The sequence below is a fragment of the Solanum tuberosum genome, unplaced genomic scaffold (assembly GCF_000226075.1).
Source record: "Solanum tuberosum cultivar DM 1-3 516 R44 unplaced genomic scaffold, SolTub_3.0 scf00438, whole genome shotgun sequence".
In the NCBI taxonomy this organism is placed as follows: domain Eukaryota; kingdom Viridiplantae; phylum Streptophyta; class Magnoliopsida; order Solanales; family Solanaceae; genus Solanum; species Solanum tuberosum.
Window position 1 is genome coordinate 245,518 of NW_006239360.1, and position 20,191 is coordinate 265,708.

The 20,191-nt window shown below is 34.4% G+C and overlaps 1 protein-coding gene across 1 annotated transcript; it reads right to left on the reverse strand.

The window, feature by feature from the left end:
• Window positions 1-14,138: 14,138 nt before the first annotated feature.
• On the reverse strand, window positions 14,139-16,641 carry LOC102591091 (transcription factor bHLH62-like). The gene is made up of 8 exons (XM_006363392.2): window positions 15,796-16,641; window positions 15,518-15,724; window positions 15,374-15,439; window positions 15,211-15,279; window positions 15,067-15,126; window positions 14,788-14,985; window positions 14,582-14,672; window positions 14,139-14,459 (listed from the first exon to the last, which is right to left on the reverse strand). Exons 1-8 carry the CDS (start codon window positions 16,543-16,545, stop codon window positions 14,422-14,424), a joined length of 1,479 nt encoding a protein of 492 aa, XP_006363454.1. The 5' UTR covers window positions 16,546-16,641; the 3' UTR covers window positions 14,139-14,421.
• Window positions 16,642-20,191: the final 3,550 nt, after the last annotated feature.

A 20,191-nucleotide genomic window follows, 5' to 3' on the forward strand; every position in this document is an offset into this window, starting at 1 on the left:
GGGGGGGGGATGATGTTGGAGGAAAATTTAGGAATAAGGTGAGTGATTTAGAATGGGTAGTTTTAAGACTTAATTAACTTATATAGGTCTTGAAATAAGGGTTAAAACGACAGAGCTAAGGTACCAAACTTAAAAGTTGACAGGTGACCCTAGATGGACCCCTAAACGGGCCATACAGATGTTCACTGGCCGTTTAGGATCCCATCCAGGTGACCCCAAATTCTTAGCATCCCTGACGAGCAAAGCACCTCCCCTAAACGGGTCGTGGTGCCCTAAACAAACCATTTAGGGTTCTGTAAAGGGTCCATGGTCCGTTTTGGGTTTTTGGACTTGCCTGTTAACTCACTTTTATCTTTTCCAAGTCCGAGGTGTTACAATATCTCCTGCTTGAGAATATTCGTCCTCGAATGGAACTCAATCTAGCATGAAAAGAGAAGGACAGAACTAACCACCCAACACGAATGCAATTTCATCAAAATGCACATAACCAAGGAGGAATATCAATTCCAAGCTAAAACATATTCAAAACATCATTTCATAAGGCATATATATAAATCGTACTCAAATGCTTATAATTGTGAAGCAATCTATCAAGCTAAATTATTTTCTCAAAAATCAAATTTTTCATGAGCATGCATGAGGAAATTGGAGAATGGCTAAGACACATGTAACCAAAAAGATGAACGTCCATGAGGAGCTAAATCCCTCAAGCTAGAGTAGGAATGGAGGTAAAGAGATGAGGGTATCGGTACATCATATCGGTCTCGACCTCCCAAGTAGCACCCTCAACTATATGATTCCTCCACAACACTTTTATGGATGCAACTTCTTTGCTCCTCAACTTTTAAACTTGTCGGTCTAAAATCTCAACTGGAACCTCTTCATAAGAAAGACTTTCCTTTATTCCAAGACTCTCTAATGGTAGAATAGATGTCAGATCTCCAACACATTTCTTTAATAAGGACACATGGAAAATCGAATGCACCAATGCTAAATCATTAGGCAAATCAAGCTCATAAGGAACTTTGTTAATACACCTCAAAATCTGATATGGGCCTACATATCAAGGACTAAGCTTCCTTATTATCCAAACCTCATGAAACCCTTCATAGGTGACATTTTCAAGTAAACCCAGTTATCAACAACAAACTCAAGATCCCTTCTTCTAACATCGGCATAGACTTTAGTCAACTTTGAACCTTTTTCAGCCTTTCTCTTATAAGACAAACCTTCTCCATAGCCTCATATACCAACTCGGGACCTATCAAGGAAACCTCACCAGCTTCAAACTAACCTATGAGAGATTTACACCTTATCTCATAAAGAGCCTCAAATGGAGCCATATCAATACTTGAATGATAGCTATTATTTTATGCAAAATCAATCCAAGTCAAATGATCATCCCAATTACCTTTGAAATCAATCACACAATCTCTCAACATATATTTCAAAGTTTGGATGGTACGATCCGCTTGCCCATCAGTTTGAGGATGAAAGGTCATACTAAGCTTGACACGAGTACCAAGACTTTTTTGAAAAAACTTCCAAAATTGAGAAGTGAATCGGGTACCACGATCGGAGATGATGGATAGGGACACTGTATGCAACCTAACCATCTCGCTTAGATAAAACTTAGCATAATCTTCCATTAAATAAGAAAACTTGATGGAATAATAATGAGCCAAAATTTTCATACAATCCACTATAATCCAAATCAATTCATGTTGTCGCTGAGTGCGGGGTCAGCCCACAATAAAGTTCATATTCACATCTTCTCACTTCTAAGTAAGAATGCAAATATATTGGGACAAACCTCCTGAATTTTGATGCTCAACTTTTAATTGTAGACAATTAGGACACTCAGCCACAAATTCCGCAATGTCTTTCTTCATCCCATTCCACCTATAGACTTTCTGCAAGTCACGGTATATCTTGGTGGCTCCCGGGTGAATTTTATACTGAGAATTATGGGCTTCCGATAAAATTTTCTCTCTCAAAGTCATCAATATTGGAAACACATAAATGGCCTTGATAACGAAGCACAGCACACCATATCCCCTGTAGGGGAAAGCCTCAATGGACTTTTTAAGCACCGGTTCCTTCAACTCTACTAAAATCGGATCAAGACCTTGCTTAGTTTTCATATCTGATACATACGATAATTATAAACCATTTTGAACAATAATATCACCCTCACTTGAATTAACCAACCTAACACCTAGATGAGCTAGTCTTGAACATCACAAACTAACTCTTTCTTACAATCCACACCATATGCAATATTATTCATAGACAACCGACTTAATGCATCAAGTCTGTCACGACCCAAAGTATACCCTAGGCGTAACATGGTGTATAGAACCCCGAAAGGCCCTACACAAGTCACTTAGACATCATACAAGATAATAGAAATGAAGATTGCAAAACAAAGTCTTATATCATAAAAGAGTTTGACAAAGAGGAAGTCTAACATAAGTCTCAATAAGCCATCTACTACATAAAAAGAAGTGGTTGGGATGTAACTCATACACCATGTACAAAGTCTGAAAACTAAAATGACATAAAGCTATAGAAGTGTCTCGGTCCTCAGATCATAAGGACTCACCAATCTTCAAATGTCAAATGGATCGGCTAGCCATGAGTTTGAGAGGTAGGAGTGCCAGACCTTACATTATGAAACAATGTAGGCACATGTACGCATTTGTACATGAAATGTACTAAGTATGATAACAACGCATTATGAAATCATGCTAAAAAGGACTTTATATGACATGCAATGACCAAGATAAATCATAAGATAAAATATTAGAAAACATAAGTCATATCATTGTCAATTCAAGCTTAACATCTTTGAAATACTTGTGAGATACTTTAAAGTTCACCATATAACCAACATAGACCATGTGAGCTATAACATGGAATCCATTGTCTGTCCCTCACTAAAAAGAGATGTTCTTACTTGCCAAGGTAAGAACCAATAGTCTGAGCTAAAGTGGATCAACTAGCTAGATTGAGACAAATTCTATGGTGGCATATAATTATAGGACAACTAGATTGCTACTAGAGACCCGACATATAATAATGGTAAAGCCTGCAACTCAATATCCTCACGGTGCTAAGCAAAAATCCCATGGAATAGTCATTAATCATATACATTTCATCCTTATTAAGCAATCAATCCAAGCTAAACTCATTTAGAATAGCTCCATAACTTGATTCAACTTAGGTGTGAAAACCTTTCAACCTTATGAATCCTTATTGTGATAAATCCTTTCACAATCATATTCTTAGTAGTATGTTAGAGAACCTTTCACAAAAATATTGATACTTTACTCTCAAAGCATCCTCAAATCATTTACATTAACTTCATAAAAATATGCATATCTTCATAAATTCATCTTTCATAGTTCATAAGCTTCATCATGTGTTCATAGTCTAAAAATCATTGATCATGCATGGGTTCATATGAATTCAACTCAAAATCATGTAATTACTTCAATTAATGCATATAAAGATAGAAAATAATCAACTGAATTATAATTGAAAAGAACCCATGAAGATTGAATAAAACCCTAACTTTGAATTGAGAATCTAACTTGTAAAATTAATAAATCTTAAAGGAACCCTATGGAGGAAAGGAATCCATAGGTGAATGGTAACATACATTAGTGATCAATGCCCAAAAGCTATGGTAAATTGGAGATCTTGAAGCGAAACCCTAGTTTTTCCTTAGCCTTTCAGAGGATTTTGGGGTGATCTTGAAGGGAAATTCAGGATTTAGGTGAATGATTTAGAATGGATAGTTTTAGGACTTGATTTACTTATATAGGTCTTGAAATAGGGGTTGAAACAACATAGCTTAGGTACCAAACACATAGGGTAAATACCAAAATGACCCTAACTTAAAAGCTTACGGGTGACCCTTGATGAACCCCTAAACATGTCGTACATATGTTCACTGGACGTTTAGGGTCGCCTGTTGCCTGGAAAGTTAGGCCACCTCACCTAAGTAGGTCGTGGTGCCCTAAACGAACCCTTTAGGGTTCCATGAAGAGTCCATGATCCATTTTGGGTTCGCGAACTTACCTGTTAACTTACTTTTACCTTTTCCAAGTTCGAGGTGATACAAAAAGGGAAAAGGAAACTTTAAGGAAACAATGCAGATCAAAATGATGAAGAGAAACACTATGCACCCTAAGTGAATTTGCTTTAAAATAATTGATTTGCTATGAAAGGGTTATCCCTAGAGTACGTTCCACCCCAAACCTTAGATGGAAAGTTGGTGGTTCAACTGGAAAAGGAGGATGTGCATTTGGAAATGGAAAAATGGTGATGTTCCCTAATTGTTTATTTCCTTGGTAAAGCACCTGGTATAATACCATGAGCCAATACATAGTTGTGAATTGGTCGAAAGGTAAACCAGACCTATTCTACCATGATGAGAGCTACTATGTGGTCAAATTTCATAGCATTAAGGACTTGAATGAGGTGTATTACACAGCGCCTTACTCAATTAATAATCGACCTATTATTTTTAAGCCCTGGACCCCTAATTTCAGCTTCAAAGATGAGTTCCCATATGAGATTCCACTATGGGTAGTTTTCCCAAACCTTCCTATGCACTACTCAAAAAAGAGTCGTTAAGTCAAATTTCCAGTGTAATTAGTGTCCCGATATTTGTAGATAAGTGTACATCAAAGCAATGTGTCAAAACCTCTCTAGGATGAAGTCAGTATCTTGGACCCTAATGGTACACAAATGCCACAAAAAGTCACTTATGACTTGGAACCTGAATTTTGCCCAAAGTGTTTGACTGCATGCAATAATTGCCTATGAAGGACATACCAACAATACCAGAAGATCAGCAGAATATTCTTGGGAAACGAAGGAGGAAAGTACGGAAGGTCACCTATGAATGGAAATACAAAGGGCATATATAAGTAGAAACTCATCAACAACAACAAATTATGCAACAACCACAAACAACTCCACTGCCTATCCCACAACAAGGTATAGAATAGGAGCAAATGAGAAGATTAGTGTCTGCTAGAGGAACAAAAAGTCCACCCATGGATTTAATAAATTTTCCTATCCTTAGTAATAATACCACACCTTTTAAGAATATATTTGGAAAGTTGGTTAGGGATACTGAGGATCCTTTCAATATAAGCTTTGATAAATGTGGGGGCTTAAGTACATCCTCATGAATTGGTTATGTTGGAATATAAGAGGTGTGAATAAAAGGAATAAGCATAAGGAGTTGAAGCATTATATTCGTAGTAATCATATTAATCTAGTAGGTTTAGTTGAAACTAGAGTGAAAGCTCACAAAAGTACTACAATTTTCAATAATGTAGATCCAAACTGGGCATCCTAAATAACCAACGAAAGGAAACAAATGAACAGGTATATCCTATTGTATCCACGATGCTATGATGTTATCCAGATTAAAGAGGAGGCCCAATTCTTACATTGCTTAGTGAAAGGAAGAATTGATGGGTAATCTTGTAACTCGGGGTGAAATATAGGATTTTTGTACAACACTTCACGAAATGAACTATCTTGGGAAGGAGAATTTTTCACCTGGACAAACAAGCAAGCATGCGCTAATAAAATAAGTAGTAGACTGGATAGGGCTCTTGGAAATTTTGACTGGATGATGAACTGGAACATGTGCAGGTTGAGTTTGACTAGCCAATGATCTATGACCACTCCCTCATGGTTCTTAAATTATACGGAGCACACCCCAGGTTAACAAGACTCTGTTCAGATTCTTCAATGTCCTAGCCGAGCATGAAGAATTATTTCCTATAGTCAAGGAAGTGTGGAGACAACAAAAGGATCAATGGAGTATGAAGAATGTATGGCTTAATTTACGGGAACTCAAGCCATTGCTCAAGAATCTGAATAACAGAGAATTCAAGAATGTGAGGCTATAAATTTACAATGTTAGGGAATAGTTGAAGGTAGTCCAAGCACAACTTACTAGGCAATGTAGCGATAGGCTAATCAATGTAGAAAAGACCCTCCTCCAGAATCTAGAACAGTGGTCTTTGATAAAAGAGAACATTGTGAAGAAAAAGTTTAGAGCAAGGTGGATTAAGCTTGGAGATTCTAACACCAAGTATTTCTCTATTGTTATGAAGGAAAGGACCCAAAGAAAACAAATATCCAAAATTATGGTGCTGTCAGGAGCAAAGCTTACCCTACCTGGAGATATACAGAGAGAAATTATAGATTTCTACATGAGTCTTATAGGTTCAACAACCATTGTATTACTATAAATATAAAAATTGGTGATGAGAAGAGGACCTACACTTACTATAGCGCAACAAACTAACCTATGTACCGAAGTCACTGATCAAGAGATTCTAGACAACCTCCATGGTATTGATGATGACAAGCACTTGACATCGATGGTTTCAATGCATATTTCTTTAAATAAGTATGGCCCGTAATACATAATGATTTGATGTTAGCTGTTAAAGATTTCTTCCACACAGGAAGATTATACAGAGCCGTCAGCTGCACTACCATAGCCTCTATCATCTGTGAAGCATAATCTGGATTTATTCCTGGGAGATGAATTGTTGACAATATCACTCTAGCTCATGATCTTATTAAAGCTTACACTAGAAAACACATTTCTGATTGATGCATGATTAAAATAGATCTCCAAAAGTCGTATGACTCAGTGGAGTGGATATACCTAGAGCAAATCCTAGAGAGCCTGGATTTTACCTTAATTCAGAGGGTGGTTGATGCAATATATTAAGACTATTAACTATAGTGTGTTGATAAATAGGGAGACTACAAAGACGCTCAATGCAGAAAAAGGACTAAGACAAGGAGACCCAATTTCCCTCTTTTTATACCTGAGTAGGCATCTAAAAAGCCTCAAAGAGGAAAAAACTTTTAGATTCCACTCAAGGTCCTCCAAGATGGAATTACACACCAGAGCTTTGTTGAAGACCTACTCCAATTTGCAAGAGGAGACCTCCCATCTGTTACAACCTTGTACAAATGCTTCCTCAAGTTCTCCCACGCCTTTGGTCTTCAGGAAATTATGAGCAAAAGCTTTGTCTACTTTGGAGGAGTAACTCCAATTGAGAGGAACAAAATACTTCAACCTCTTGGAATTGAAATTGAAGACTTACCAGTTAAATACTTGAATATTGTTGTCCACCAAAAAGACTACATTAGTGCTATGGCGACTTTTAATCCATAAAATCATTATGAGGATCTCGTCATGGACAGTAAAGAAACTCTCATACGCTAGTAGAATACAGTTAGTTCAAACTATGATCTTTGGTATCCAAGCTTATCAGGCACAACTCTATATCTTACCAACAATCATTTTGAAAGTCATTGATGCCTATTGTAAGAGCTATGTGTGGTCGGGGACAAATGAAGTGACCAAAAAGACGTTAGTGGCTTGGGAGAAGTTATGCTCACATATGGTGTGCGGTGGACTCAATCTTAAAAACCTAACGTTGTGGAATAAGGTTACCATTGCTACAAATTGTTGGGACTTAACCAACAAGAAAGATCGACTATGGATTAGTTGGGTTCATTCATACTATGTCAAAAATAAATGTGTCCTCACAATGGTCATTCCTAAGCAAGCAAGTGAGATGGTAAAACAAATTATTGGTACCAGAAGGATACTTCAAGATAGTCAGTAGTTAGAAGGCTGGATAGAAGCATCATTAGACATATCTATTTCCAACTACTGAACACAAATGAATCAATAAGGTGGAAATGTATGATGGAAGTCCAAAATTTAAGTTTACCATGTGGTTACACTTTCATGGGAGGATGCTAGCAGCTGATAGATTGATCAAATGGAGGATAAATGTGGAGCCAGGGTGTGGACTTTGAAGAACTAATGATGAAAGTAGAGACCATTTGTTCCTATCATGCAGTTATACTCTTAACTTATTGGTGAGACTCATGCAATGGATTAAAAGACCAATGGTTACTGCTCAAGCCTAGAACAATATGTAGATTGAGCAATTCATAATAGGAAAGGGAGATCACTCACTGCCAGACTTTTCCTACTGAAGTAATCCATACCATCTGGATAGAGAGATAATTGAGAATTTTCAAAATGAGGAGCAAAAATGCCGAGAGTATAATCAAGGAAGTAGCCTACGTTTGCAATGTTAGATCTGCTCATGGAACTCAATTACTACTCCAAGAACTCCTACTTTAATTCATTGAGCTAGACAGTAAGATTAGGCTGTGTAAATAGCTAAGTATGATGATTAAGATAGCGTTTGTGTTTGAACTTTGTTATTATGTTGTAATGGACTCATGTGTGATTAATAAGATAAAGTTAATTACCAAAAGATAGTATCATGTAAAGTAACTAACCAAACAATTCTTTTTCTAGTGAGATGCTCTAAAATTGAGATGGAGTACAATGATTTTGTTGTAAAAGGACAAGGATAGTATCTAAAGTTGCAATAACTACATGGGTATTAACATGTTAATACACATTATGAAAATTTAGGAGAGAGTGGTGGAGATGAGTGTCACGATCCAGACCGTCATGATTGGCACCCACACAAACCCTCCGGTGGGAGAACCATTACTACAGCCCAAACAAACAAATTCTATGAAAACTAAGGCATTTAAAAATACGAAAGTAGGTTTAAATGACTATAAAAATGGAGTCCCCATAAACTCCAAGGTTTTAACAAACAACTAACCAAACTAATGCGGAAGAACAACCCCTAGAACCTGAAAGTCATTGTATCAAAACTCTACTAACGACAAGTCTAAGAACAAGGGGTATAACCCCGAAGCTAAACAAAATACCTTAAACAAATAGTCTAAGTCCGAAAAGGGTGAACTTAAACAAGAAAGATCCATGACAGCCTGAAAGAACTGTCTCACCCTTGAATCTGGTCACGCTCAATAGTCACATAGCTGAAGTCTATCAATAGCCGCCTGAAGATGCCCTATACTAAACAAAGAACAAGCAAGTGCAGTATCAGTACACAACCACAGTGTACTGGTAGGATCACGCGGCTATCCCAATAAGTGAAACACATGCAAGTAACCACAACATTATAAAACAGGCATATACCGAACATATACAATATTAGTCATCTTTTCAGGATCAATGTAGCATTCCACATTCTCAATAATACACATTGGTTATCAATTTAGAGCAACATACATTCTTCCAATATCAATCATCATTAGATATGAACGTAATCATCACAAATAAATACATAACACAATTCAATGGTCCTCTCACGGAACCCAATTCAATGGTCCTCTCATGGAACCCACACCCAAACTGTTAGCATACCGAAATGTGGTACCCGATCCAATGTTTATGTTGGAACGTGGCAACCGATCCCATATTTATATCGGAGCATGGCAACCGATCCCATATTTATGCCGGAACGTGGCAACCGATCCAAGTTAGTGTGTCGGAACGCAACACCCGATACATTCAACAAATCACAATCACAATATATATTCTCACAATCATACAACAAGAGGTGATTCATGGCATACAATTATTCAATTATCCTCATTTACGATTATGTGATCAATAATGCAACATTCGCATACATACATGTATTATAATGAGCAATTTCAAACATGTATCACACCAACATGAAATCACAACCATCACCTACCTCAAATCCAAGCTTGAATCCCCCAAGGCACTTGAATCTTCCCTTTCCGGATTCTTCCCGCTTGTTCGTGGTCTAAAACATACAATTAACGCAAGGATCAATAAACGAGGCCAAATTACCCGAATTATAATCAACATTATCAACCCTAGGTCAAACCCTTGATCCCTATACCCATATTAGGGTTTATTCCACCATAAATCACATATCAAAACCCTCCCCCATCGATAATTACCCAAGAAACTAAGTTCTACAAATCGAAAAGCAGATTCGGGGAGTAAAAACCTTACTTTTAGCCTCAAGAATGGTGGAAAACTGTCAAGAAAACTCTGGGTTCGTTCCTTAGCTCTCAAAGTCAAAAAGTGCGGAATAAAACATTTTTGGAGTTTTATTTTCGACTTAAGTCGCATCTGTCCCGCTATGGCAGCACTCATCCCGCTACAGCGGCTTCGCCCTGGCGGCAGAAATCCTGCCCCAACAGCTTGCACGGAACTAATGAGCTATTTTAATAATTCCAAGACCCCCATTTCACAACACACCTTTAACCAACGACACTCATAAAATACCGTTCACGCTAAGATCGATTTTGGGAGTTCTACTCACCTGAATTCAATTCCGTAAAGTCGTACGGATTCCTTAACGACTTATCTAACTACTCATGTAATCAAAATCATAATTAAATCTTCCAATTGTTACCAGATTTCCCTACACCTTAATGACTCTGATTTCGTCCAAATCTGGACTAGGTTAGGAAATTCCAAGTTACTACCAAAAGTTTTCTAACCCCAATTATTTCTCCATTGGCTTTTCATTAACGATGAAATCAGGTCGTTATAATGAGGGTGATGAGGTGTGTGTCTATTTTTGAGAATCAGTTTGGATTCATGTTAGGGCGATCGACCACACAAGTCATCCATCCTATGAAGAGACTATGAAAAATAAATATGTACTTACATATGGTGTTTATTAACCTTGAGAAGGACAACGACAAAACTTCGAGGGAAGTATATTGTGGAGTTTCCCAAAGGCAAAATGTGTATCAATGGCCTATATTGGGAGATATGCGAAGGATCTAAATTGCGGGTAAGAACGGTGGGAGAAAACTCAGAGCACTTTCTCATATGAGATGGAGTTGCATTAGAGATCAACTCTTATTCATTTTTATTTGTCATGGTTTATGAATGAATTGTCACGAAACATTCAAAATGAGGTGTCGTGGTGTATGTTATTTGCGGATGACATGGTACTAATTGATGATTGATGAGACACACAATTAATACTAAGCTAGAGGTGTGGAGAAAAAAATTGGGGACTAAAGGGTTCAAGCTAAGTAACATCAAGACAAAGTATGTGGAGTGCAAATTCAATGATGTGGTGTGTGAGGTAGGAATGGAAGTGAGGTTTCACACACAAATATCTAGGAGAGACAATTAATTCAAGTATCTTAGGTCTATAATCTAGGAAAGTGGGGACATCAATGATATCATGCATCGTATTGATGTGGCATGGATCAGATAAAGTGGAGGCTTGCCTTTGGAGTCTTGTGTTATAAAAAGTACCACTGAAACTCAAGGGTAAGTTCTATAGAGTGATGGTTAGACCAGTATTGTGTCGGATTCGAAAGTGATTAGGGCGTCATGCGAAAACTTACAATTGCAAATCATAAGGTGATAAATTAGATGACAAAAATTAATACTAAAAACATAATATTATTATATGAAAACTAATATAAAAGAAAAATATTAAAACTGTAAAGAGAAAAATCTCCCCATAAACAAAGCTCTTAAACGTCTATAGGGTGGATTCTATTGTGTTGCGCTATGAGAATAGGGATCTTCAATTTATAGATCTCAAAACTATTCCTCTAAGGAAAGAATAAACCAAATATGGAAGAGAATTATATTTTCCTTTCAGAAAAAGTTCAAGCATTTATGGTAATACTTTGACTTTTCTTTTAAGGAAAAAATAAACTTCAAATAAGGTAAGAAAATCAGGGTAAAACCCTAACACATTGTTGTATAGGACAGAGTATTGGCCAGTCAAAAACATCCATGTCTAGAAAATGCATGTTGTAGAGATGAGAATGCGAAGATGGATGTGTGCCCATACTGGGAGTGATAAGATTATAAATGAGGATATCCAAAATATAAGGTGGGAGTGATCTCTATAGTGGACAAGATGAGGGAAGCGAGACTGAGATGGTTTGGACATCTGAAGAGGAGATGCGCAGATGCAAAGGTTGGTTATAGAGGGTATGAGGAGAGGCAGAGGTAGGCCGAAGAAGTATTGGAGAGAGGTGATAAAACATGATATGACGCAACTTCAGATTACCGTGGACATACGTGACCTTAGATAGGATGGTGATGAGGACATGCATTAGGGTAGAATGTTAGTAGGTGGTGTAGTGTTGTCTTGCTGAGGGTGACTGGTATTTTTCATGGTACTAGTTGTATTATTTTGTTTTTTTTCTATCGTTGTTAATAATTATTTGTAATAATCTATCCTTATATCTTGTTTACTGTGTTCGATTATCACAATATTTTATTGTTGTTTTCAATTTCTTTCAAGTAAACTTTACATTGTTACCTTGTTGCTTGCTAAATTCCCTTCACTGTCTACCTGGATTTGTTGCGCTTGAGTTGAGGGTCTTTTGAAAACAATACCTCTATCTTCACGAGGTAATGATAAGATCTATGTACATTCTACTTTCTTCAAATTTCACTCGTAGAGTTTCAATGAATATGTTGTTGTTAGTATATCACCGTCATGGGTATGAATTTGGAGTGTCCTCAATAACGGGGATTGGAAAAGGAAACTTAGATGAAAAATTAAAGGGAAATCACAACAATATTTTATCTTTGGTTTGGCATTTTCTGACCAGAAAAGTTAAAATCAATTTTAAGAAGAGACATTCAAGTCCTGCCTGCAAATCTCCCTGAAAATCACCTTATTATTAGTAAATGGAAGGAACTTTGTAGGGTTTCTTCGGCTTTGCTGACAAACTAAATTAATAAATTATTATATACTGCAGAACTTTTTAACAGGATGATTAATTACCGAATAATTATATTTATTAAGAAATGTTCTCGATCTTTGTATCAAAATTTTGTTACACGGTATATAATTTACAATAAATTTTCTGTAAAGTAGGCAAGATTTGTTTCAATAATATTACCTAATTAATAAGAGATTAATTAGGTAATGATCTATGTAACACCAAAGATTAGTTGTCTTATACCTAAAAAATGAAGCTAGTCTCAATATTCAATAACTTGAAATGGAAATGAATTATTAACTAATGCGAGTCTAAACAATCTAACTTCGTCGTAGTATTTTAATCTTATTCGAACAACGTATTATTCTAGACTTCAGACAGTTATGATTGATCAACTTTATTCAAATTCATCAATCAAAAATCTTGTTTATCAAATAATTTTTCTGATAAAAGAGAAAATTTATTTCATTACACGGGAAAAAATGTCTTTAATATTTTAAGATAGTAATAATTAGTACTATACTATAAAAAAAAAAATCATGCAAGAGAGACCAAATTAAAAGAATCTTTGTGATAATTTATAACATGCTTGTGAGACCAATAATGGAAGTAACTCTCTTTATTATTAAAATAAGATAAGGCTGCAAAGCAGAAATGTTTTGTTTAACCCCATAAACTTGATTTTTTGCTAATCTCTTTCCATCAAATGATTAATCTATTTCTTTAGGGTATCTTTCCATACCAGAACTCCACTACTCCATTTAACTTTTTCCTGTTTATTGATATTTTTTTAGAATAAGAAGCAAATTAAAGTCCTATCATTCATTGAGTCTAGTCATAATCTCACCTATTAATGCCAACCTGGGATTCTTTTGATGTCCCCCTTAATTTAATCATTTTAATTTTATTAATCAATTAACTTTACTTTTTGTTTTTTTCAATTACCACTCTGTCAAAATAGACTGACGGAAGCTTCTGTTTCAGGCTAATAATAAGCAGAAAAAGAAGTTTAATTTCTGTGCTCGATTACCGACGTAATTTCAATACGTATTTGTGTTCGGATTGTATCACAGCTTATATTTCACTCATTGGGTCTGAAGAATTTTACCAATCTCTTTAACATATATATATGTATAGAGTTCGAATTAAAATTATCAGGTTCAAATAAGTTCATATGTCATTACATCTGCTTTTGCTCGGTCTAGGGGCAAAGCTAGCAAGGGTGAAGGGGTCCCCTTTAGCAGGAAATTACATTGTTGATAAATAATTAAAATTTAATCATGAATTTTAACTAATGATTCTTTAAAGAATTTAGAAAGGGGTTAGGAGCCCCACCATTACAGCTGGTTACTACATACCTAAATAATCATAACTAACAGATTTAATTGCTCTATAATTTCACATCAACCATAATCGAATCTTTCAGAAGATTTGAGTATGAGATTACTCAGTGAACTGAACACTAATGGACAATGTCAATGAAAATGAAAGCTGATAATAACATCTTAATTTCTCATTTATTTACAAAGAAAATTACATGTGCTCTTTGCACCCAAATGTGAAATGACTCTTGGATCTTAATATTATTATACAATAAATACTCATCACTTAGCAAAACAAAAAAATTAGTACAATTAATTATACAAATTAAATTTAGCTAATATTGTCAATTAGTAGTAGTAATTTCTGAAGAAGATTAAACTATAAAATCTCTTCCTATATACAGAAGTCTCTTTCTTTTAATAATTGTAGACAAATGAATGGTGATGACTACATCTCAATTTTCATGTGAGACGTTTGATGAGGCCCTGCATCAAAAGATTAAGAAAACACACTCATCAATTCATAATCAACTTATATTTTTGACAATTTTAATCACCATCCTGTCAAAAACAGAAAAAAAATAAATCGTCGTGATCCCTCTTCTTACCTTGTGATTGCAGTGTCATATCCTTGTTGGGGTTTTGGCTAAATCCCATCTGCACAAAGCTTTGCAGGTCATCCTCGCATATTGCAGGGAACTGGAGAAATGAAGTTGTTAAAACCAAATGACATGATGAAAAATGTTTGGTTAATACACTGATAATGTAAAATCTTGCGTCAGTATAAATAAGTTATATCTTGAATTATTATTACCTGATTAAGATATTCAGCAAATCCATCAAGGGGAGGCAATTGCAGTCCTAGGCTGCGGCATAGTGAGTTATCTAACGTGTCCACTGAGCATCGACTTAGTGCCCCATTAGGAATATCGCTCCGGCCTTGTTGGTAAGAAGATGATGTTTTATCTACTGGGAAAACAGGATGGGGCAGAGAGCCATTTGGTTGACATATCTGAAAGAACACAAGATATTGTTTTAGAACGTCACGTAAAAGAACGGGTCGTTTCATTGACATGAATCATGATACACTTACATCCTTGGAAAGGGGATAATCCAAATTTGGGTTCACTGTTGCCAACTTCATGGATAGGAACTATAAAATGTTGCAGACAGAAGAATTAGCTGATGAATCACGGCACATATTATAGAATGCGTGATTAGGGAAATTGTGATTTACCTCGACTTGTCGTTGGAGTGACTGTACATAATTTATAATTTCATCAAGCATTAGTGCTTTTCCTGTCACCTGGTACACAAATTAATCAATCCGGGTTAGAAGCAGGACTGGTTATGAATCGATAAACCAGAAAGGGAAAAATTGTTGATGCATTTCAGCTAACCTTATTACAGCCTGGTACAAGATCTTGTAACAGCTTCATTCTTTCACTAATCTTCTCTCGTCTCACCTAATTAAATGGGAAAAGAAGATTGTTAATACAAGGATATATGGGGTTTGAAACAACAAAGTGATTGTTAATGCTTACTCTTTCTGCTAGACTATGGCTATCAGTAGCTTGTCCTCTCCTTGCCCTAACATGAATATAGTCCTTTGGTGGTTCAGGAGGCTTTTGATTTTCCATAACTTGTTTTTGGGTTTCATCATCCTTTGATTCCTCCATGTTAACTTCTATCCCAGTACTTTCTACTTGTTTACATCGCTTTGCTCTTGCATTATCATCAGCTTCACCTCCCTGAAATGAAATTTGATTAAGCACTAATAACATTTACTTAATCTCTTTTTCACTGACATAATAATCCTTACCCTGTTTCCATTAGCTCCTTGAGTTGGAGAATCTTCCTTTGTTTTTCCTCTAGAAACTGTTTTTCTTTTTCTAGAACTAGAATTCAATTCAGTTGGAAGTTTTGACCCTGTTTCCCCACTTGGCTCTGAAGCAGACTCATTAGAGTTATTGGCCATCATTTCCATCCGGGTTTGACCCGAATTCTTGATTTGCAAAGGGGATCCACCTTGCTTGAGAGAAGGGCTACTCGAAACTCTAGGCAACTTTCCATTCCCCAATGGTTGAGCAGATCTATGTGATAATTCCGTATTGTTCAACCCCAACGGACTCGTTCTGCCGTTGAAACTACTGCTCCCAAAACAAGAAAATTTAGCAGCTCTTTGAGCAAAACTTGGATCAGCAGGCAATGGAGGAGGAAGTGAACTTCCCAAATTGGGTATATTATCTTTTCCCATCATGGGTATGTGTAGTTTCGGTGGAGAGTTTACAGGTGTACTATAACACGAATTGTTACTGTTATTGTGCAAATTATTGAATACCGGTTGAGGGGAACGTTTCCCAACCAACTCAGCAGGGGAAGAAGATACAATTGAGTTCAAAGTTGAGTCAAATTGGTTAAATTGAGCTGTTGAATGATCCCAGTTGGGGTTAAATAAGCAATCAGAAGATTGCCCTGAATGTAAGGGATTCCATGAAGGGAATGCCATAGTAGGTTCAAACTGAAGGGCTGGATTAGGGATTCCGCCATTCATGAAGTACTCTTTCTCCATGGATAATGATAATTGAAGTTCAAAAATATCAACAAGAAGAAGAAAAAAAGGGAGGGGGAGGGAAAGAAAACTAAAGAGAGAGGAAGTTATATAGTAGAAAGTTTGTTTTGACCTTTATTTGTTTGTATATTTATTTAATTTAATGGAAGAAGAAATGGTGGGGTAGTAGTAGGGGCTGTAGCCGGAAAAAGCGGAAAGTAGGGTGAATTGCCGGGCCTTCAACGTCGTCGGACCACCGATTTACTCTACTATTTTACCACCTTTTCCTTCATCAGACCTCTCCTCCTGTACTTACGGGGCGTACAGTATAGGTTCACATGAACTAAGTAACTTTCGCAATATTCTTATAATTAAATTAAAGTCTTGATAAAAAAATCATAAATTTTAAATTATGAATATGTGTTTTACGTCTAGTCTATAATATATATTACCATAAACTTGAAATAATACTTCGAGAAATAACCAAGTTTCAAACACGATGCTATACCAATTTCTGATGCTCAGTTGCCCAATCCATTTAATTTTATATGAGTTAGTTGGATTTGATATGGAGTTTAAAAAGAAATAAAGACTTTTGAAATTTATGGTCTAAAATAAGTGATATATATTTGTGTGGGTTTAACTCATTTCATTAAAAGTAAAATGAATATTTTAAAGTTAAATTGTTACTTGATATAGAAATGTATCATTTTTTTGAACGGACTAAAAATGAAAGTAAGTTATAATATAAACCGAGATAGAGAGATATGTTTTGGTTTGTTTTCCTCGTGTATTTACAAATTGAAAGTTTCTACATGACTTTGTAGAAGATTAAGGGTCTTCTTGAATTATATTAGACAAATAAGAAACATTATAAATGGTATTAAAAATTAAATATTAAAGATATATATTGTCTTTTAAATATATATTAATTAATAAACATATGTTATTAACTAATATTATGAAAAAATAATTGAATTATATTTTTCAAATTAGTATATTTCAATTGAATTAATCATAAAAACTAAAAGTACAAGATTTCTATGAACATCATGAAATACATATTTGATAAAAAGATTAAAATTATAATAAAATGTCATAAATTATTAAAATATTTGACAAAAATATAATCTATCAAAGTTTAATTAAAAAATAAATGACTTGCAATGTGAAATCTCAAGTCAATACTACTAAAAACAAATGAAACTGAAAATATAACATAAGTTCTAAATTCAAAACAAAAATTTAACATAATACTTTTATGTTAAATTTCAACATAACATACATGAATATGATTTAAAAGAAAAGGAAAATGTAAGTCTATAACCTTACTCAACAATTAATTCTACTTTAGTTTAAAAATTAGAATACTAACAAAATTTTGCTAATGAAAAAAATAAACATGCCACAAAAAATAGATGATACAAAAAGTTGCATGAAATCACGTGAAGTAAATGTTGAGAATGAGAAAGAAATGAAATATAAATAATATAAAATCAAAATCAAAATTTTTAGAATAATAAAAATAAAAAAGAATTTAAATAATAGAAATAAAAATAAACAAAAACAAAAACATAAAAAATATAAATAAAAAATAATAAATTTGTAATTACACCATAAATTATAATTATCAACATTTCACAACTCCTTCATGAGAAATAGATAGTGTAATTATCTCCTGCCAATTCCATTCAATTACTTGCTGACCAACTAGTTACATGACTAATCAAACACACCAGATAATATAATTATACTAAATCTAATTATCTGACTTTCCAAACAACCCTAAATGAAAAGCTGAAATTGTGATTGGTAATTGTTAAGTAAATAAAGCACGTCACCGCACATTACTTTGATTTTGTTATGATAAAAGGGAAAACAAAAGTGTTCGGAAAAGTGATGTGGTTTTGCATAATTTTTGAAAAGTTTACAAAAGTGAAAATTATGGTGGTATAATTAAAAACAGAAATTAGTAGGACCTTAAATTTGAAGTACATAGACGAATATCTTCTTTTATTTGGGAAAATTACGCTCTAGATTTACTTGAAATTATTTACACCACATAATTTAATATAAAATATTTTATAACATTATATTAGGTTCAGTTTATATTTGGGTATAAATACTTTTATACATTATTATACATTTTTATACAAGGTTGATACATTATATATAATATTTTTTTCAGGTATAATATTGCATATTAGACTACATGGCGTAATACTTTAAGTTGGATAGTATATTTTTTAAAATTTCTCTTTAATTTCCATAATAATTTATGTTAGTTATATTTACACGCCTTTTCACACTATTTTATCCATATGTGTACCATGTTTTAATTAAAATGAATTCGTAATAAATACATATAATTTATGTTGATTATGATATATTTGACTAATTCATGTTATTTTTGTGAAGTGTAGTTGTTTTGGGGCAAAATGACATAAGAATTGATGAAACTGATGTCACCTAAAGTTCACTCTTAAATTGGAATTATAACGATTGATGTTAAAATATAGTAACCTAATTAGCAGTGGCGTAGCTACAGCCACTTTAGGATGTCCAATTGGATATCCTTCATATGAAAATTACATTGTATATATATTTCAAATTTTACATTTAATGGATATATATTTAAAGTTGGACATCCTTGACAAACTTATATCTTTGGCGCAGTGATAATGTGTGTCCATTTGAATGAAGGAGTTTCGAGTACTCCAAATAGCACAATATTTTTTTGTTTTATTTTGACAGCCACACACCACACACCATTATTCTTGGACACCCTTCATAAAAATTTTGGCTCCATCACTGCTAATTAGGTCGAGGTCGAATCCCACAAATACCGTTGTTATAGATCTTTATAATTTACTGATAAAATTATATTAGAAACTACTATTGAGGTTGAGAATTAAGTGGGAAACTATTAATTACTTTAACATTTGAATTTTGATTAATAATAAAATATGAACTAAGGTTACACTTATAAGATGTCAAAACTCAAACAGATAAATTACTATCAACTTATTCAGTTGTGTTCATTGTGCAAAACTGACGAATCTATTTGTCTCCTAAAGTTTCTCGACCAAATTAAGAGAATATCAATTGTCAACACTTGGGTGTCGAATTAATTTGATCATTCATCAAAAGTCTCTGTTTAGTTATTCTATCTTATCTCTAGATCAAGCTATTAGATGGAGGTTGGTAGATCCAAAATCCCTCTTAATGAACCTTTTTCCTATTCTTAACTTCTTTTGTCAAGCAAGTCATAATACGAACGAGTTCTTAATGTTTGTAATCATTAAAAGAACAATCAATACGAAAGAACCTCAATACACAATGATCACCCCTTCAAGATAAGATTTTAATGTAAAAAGAATATATTATCATCATTTCTACTTTAAGTTTTGTAACCCTAATTATGAGTTTAGCTACTCAATACTAATTGTAAGCAATAACAATTATAATTTAAACTATTAAAGAACATTAATGTGAATGAAAGTAAACAACACATTTGATTAATGCAACTCTTGCAAGAGAATATTGTTCATTCCACAATATTCTACTAAGAATCCATGACAAATCCTAAAAGTTGAAGAACAATGGATCTTCTATGTTATGAGTAACCCCTAACTTCTATAACTAATTCATATTTTTTTACTAATAA

Excerpts from the sequence above, each read along its gene's own strand:
- LOC102591091 (XM_006363392.2), bottom strand. The coding sequence starts at position 16,545 with ATGGAGAAAGAGTACTTCATGAATGGCGGAATCCCTAATCCAGCCCTT. Across the intron at positions 15,280-15,373 it reads TTGTACCAGGCTGTAATAAG|GTGACAGGAAAAGCACTAAT; the intron begins GTTAGCTGAAAT and ends TTTGTGTACCAG. Across the intron at positions 14,986-15,066 it reads ATTATCCCCTTTCCAAGGAT|ATATGTCAACCAAATGGCTC; the intron begins GTAAGTGTATCA and ends GTGTTCTTTCAG.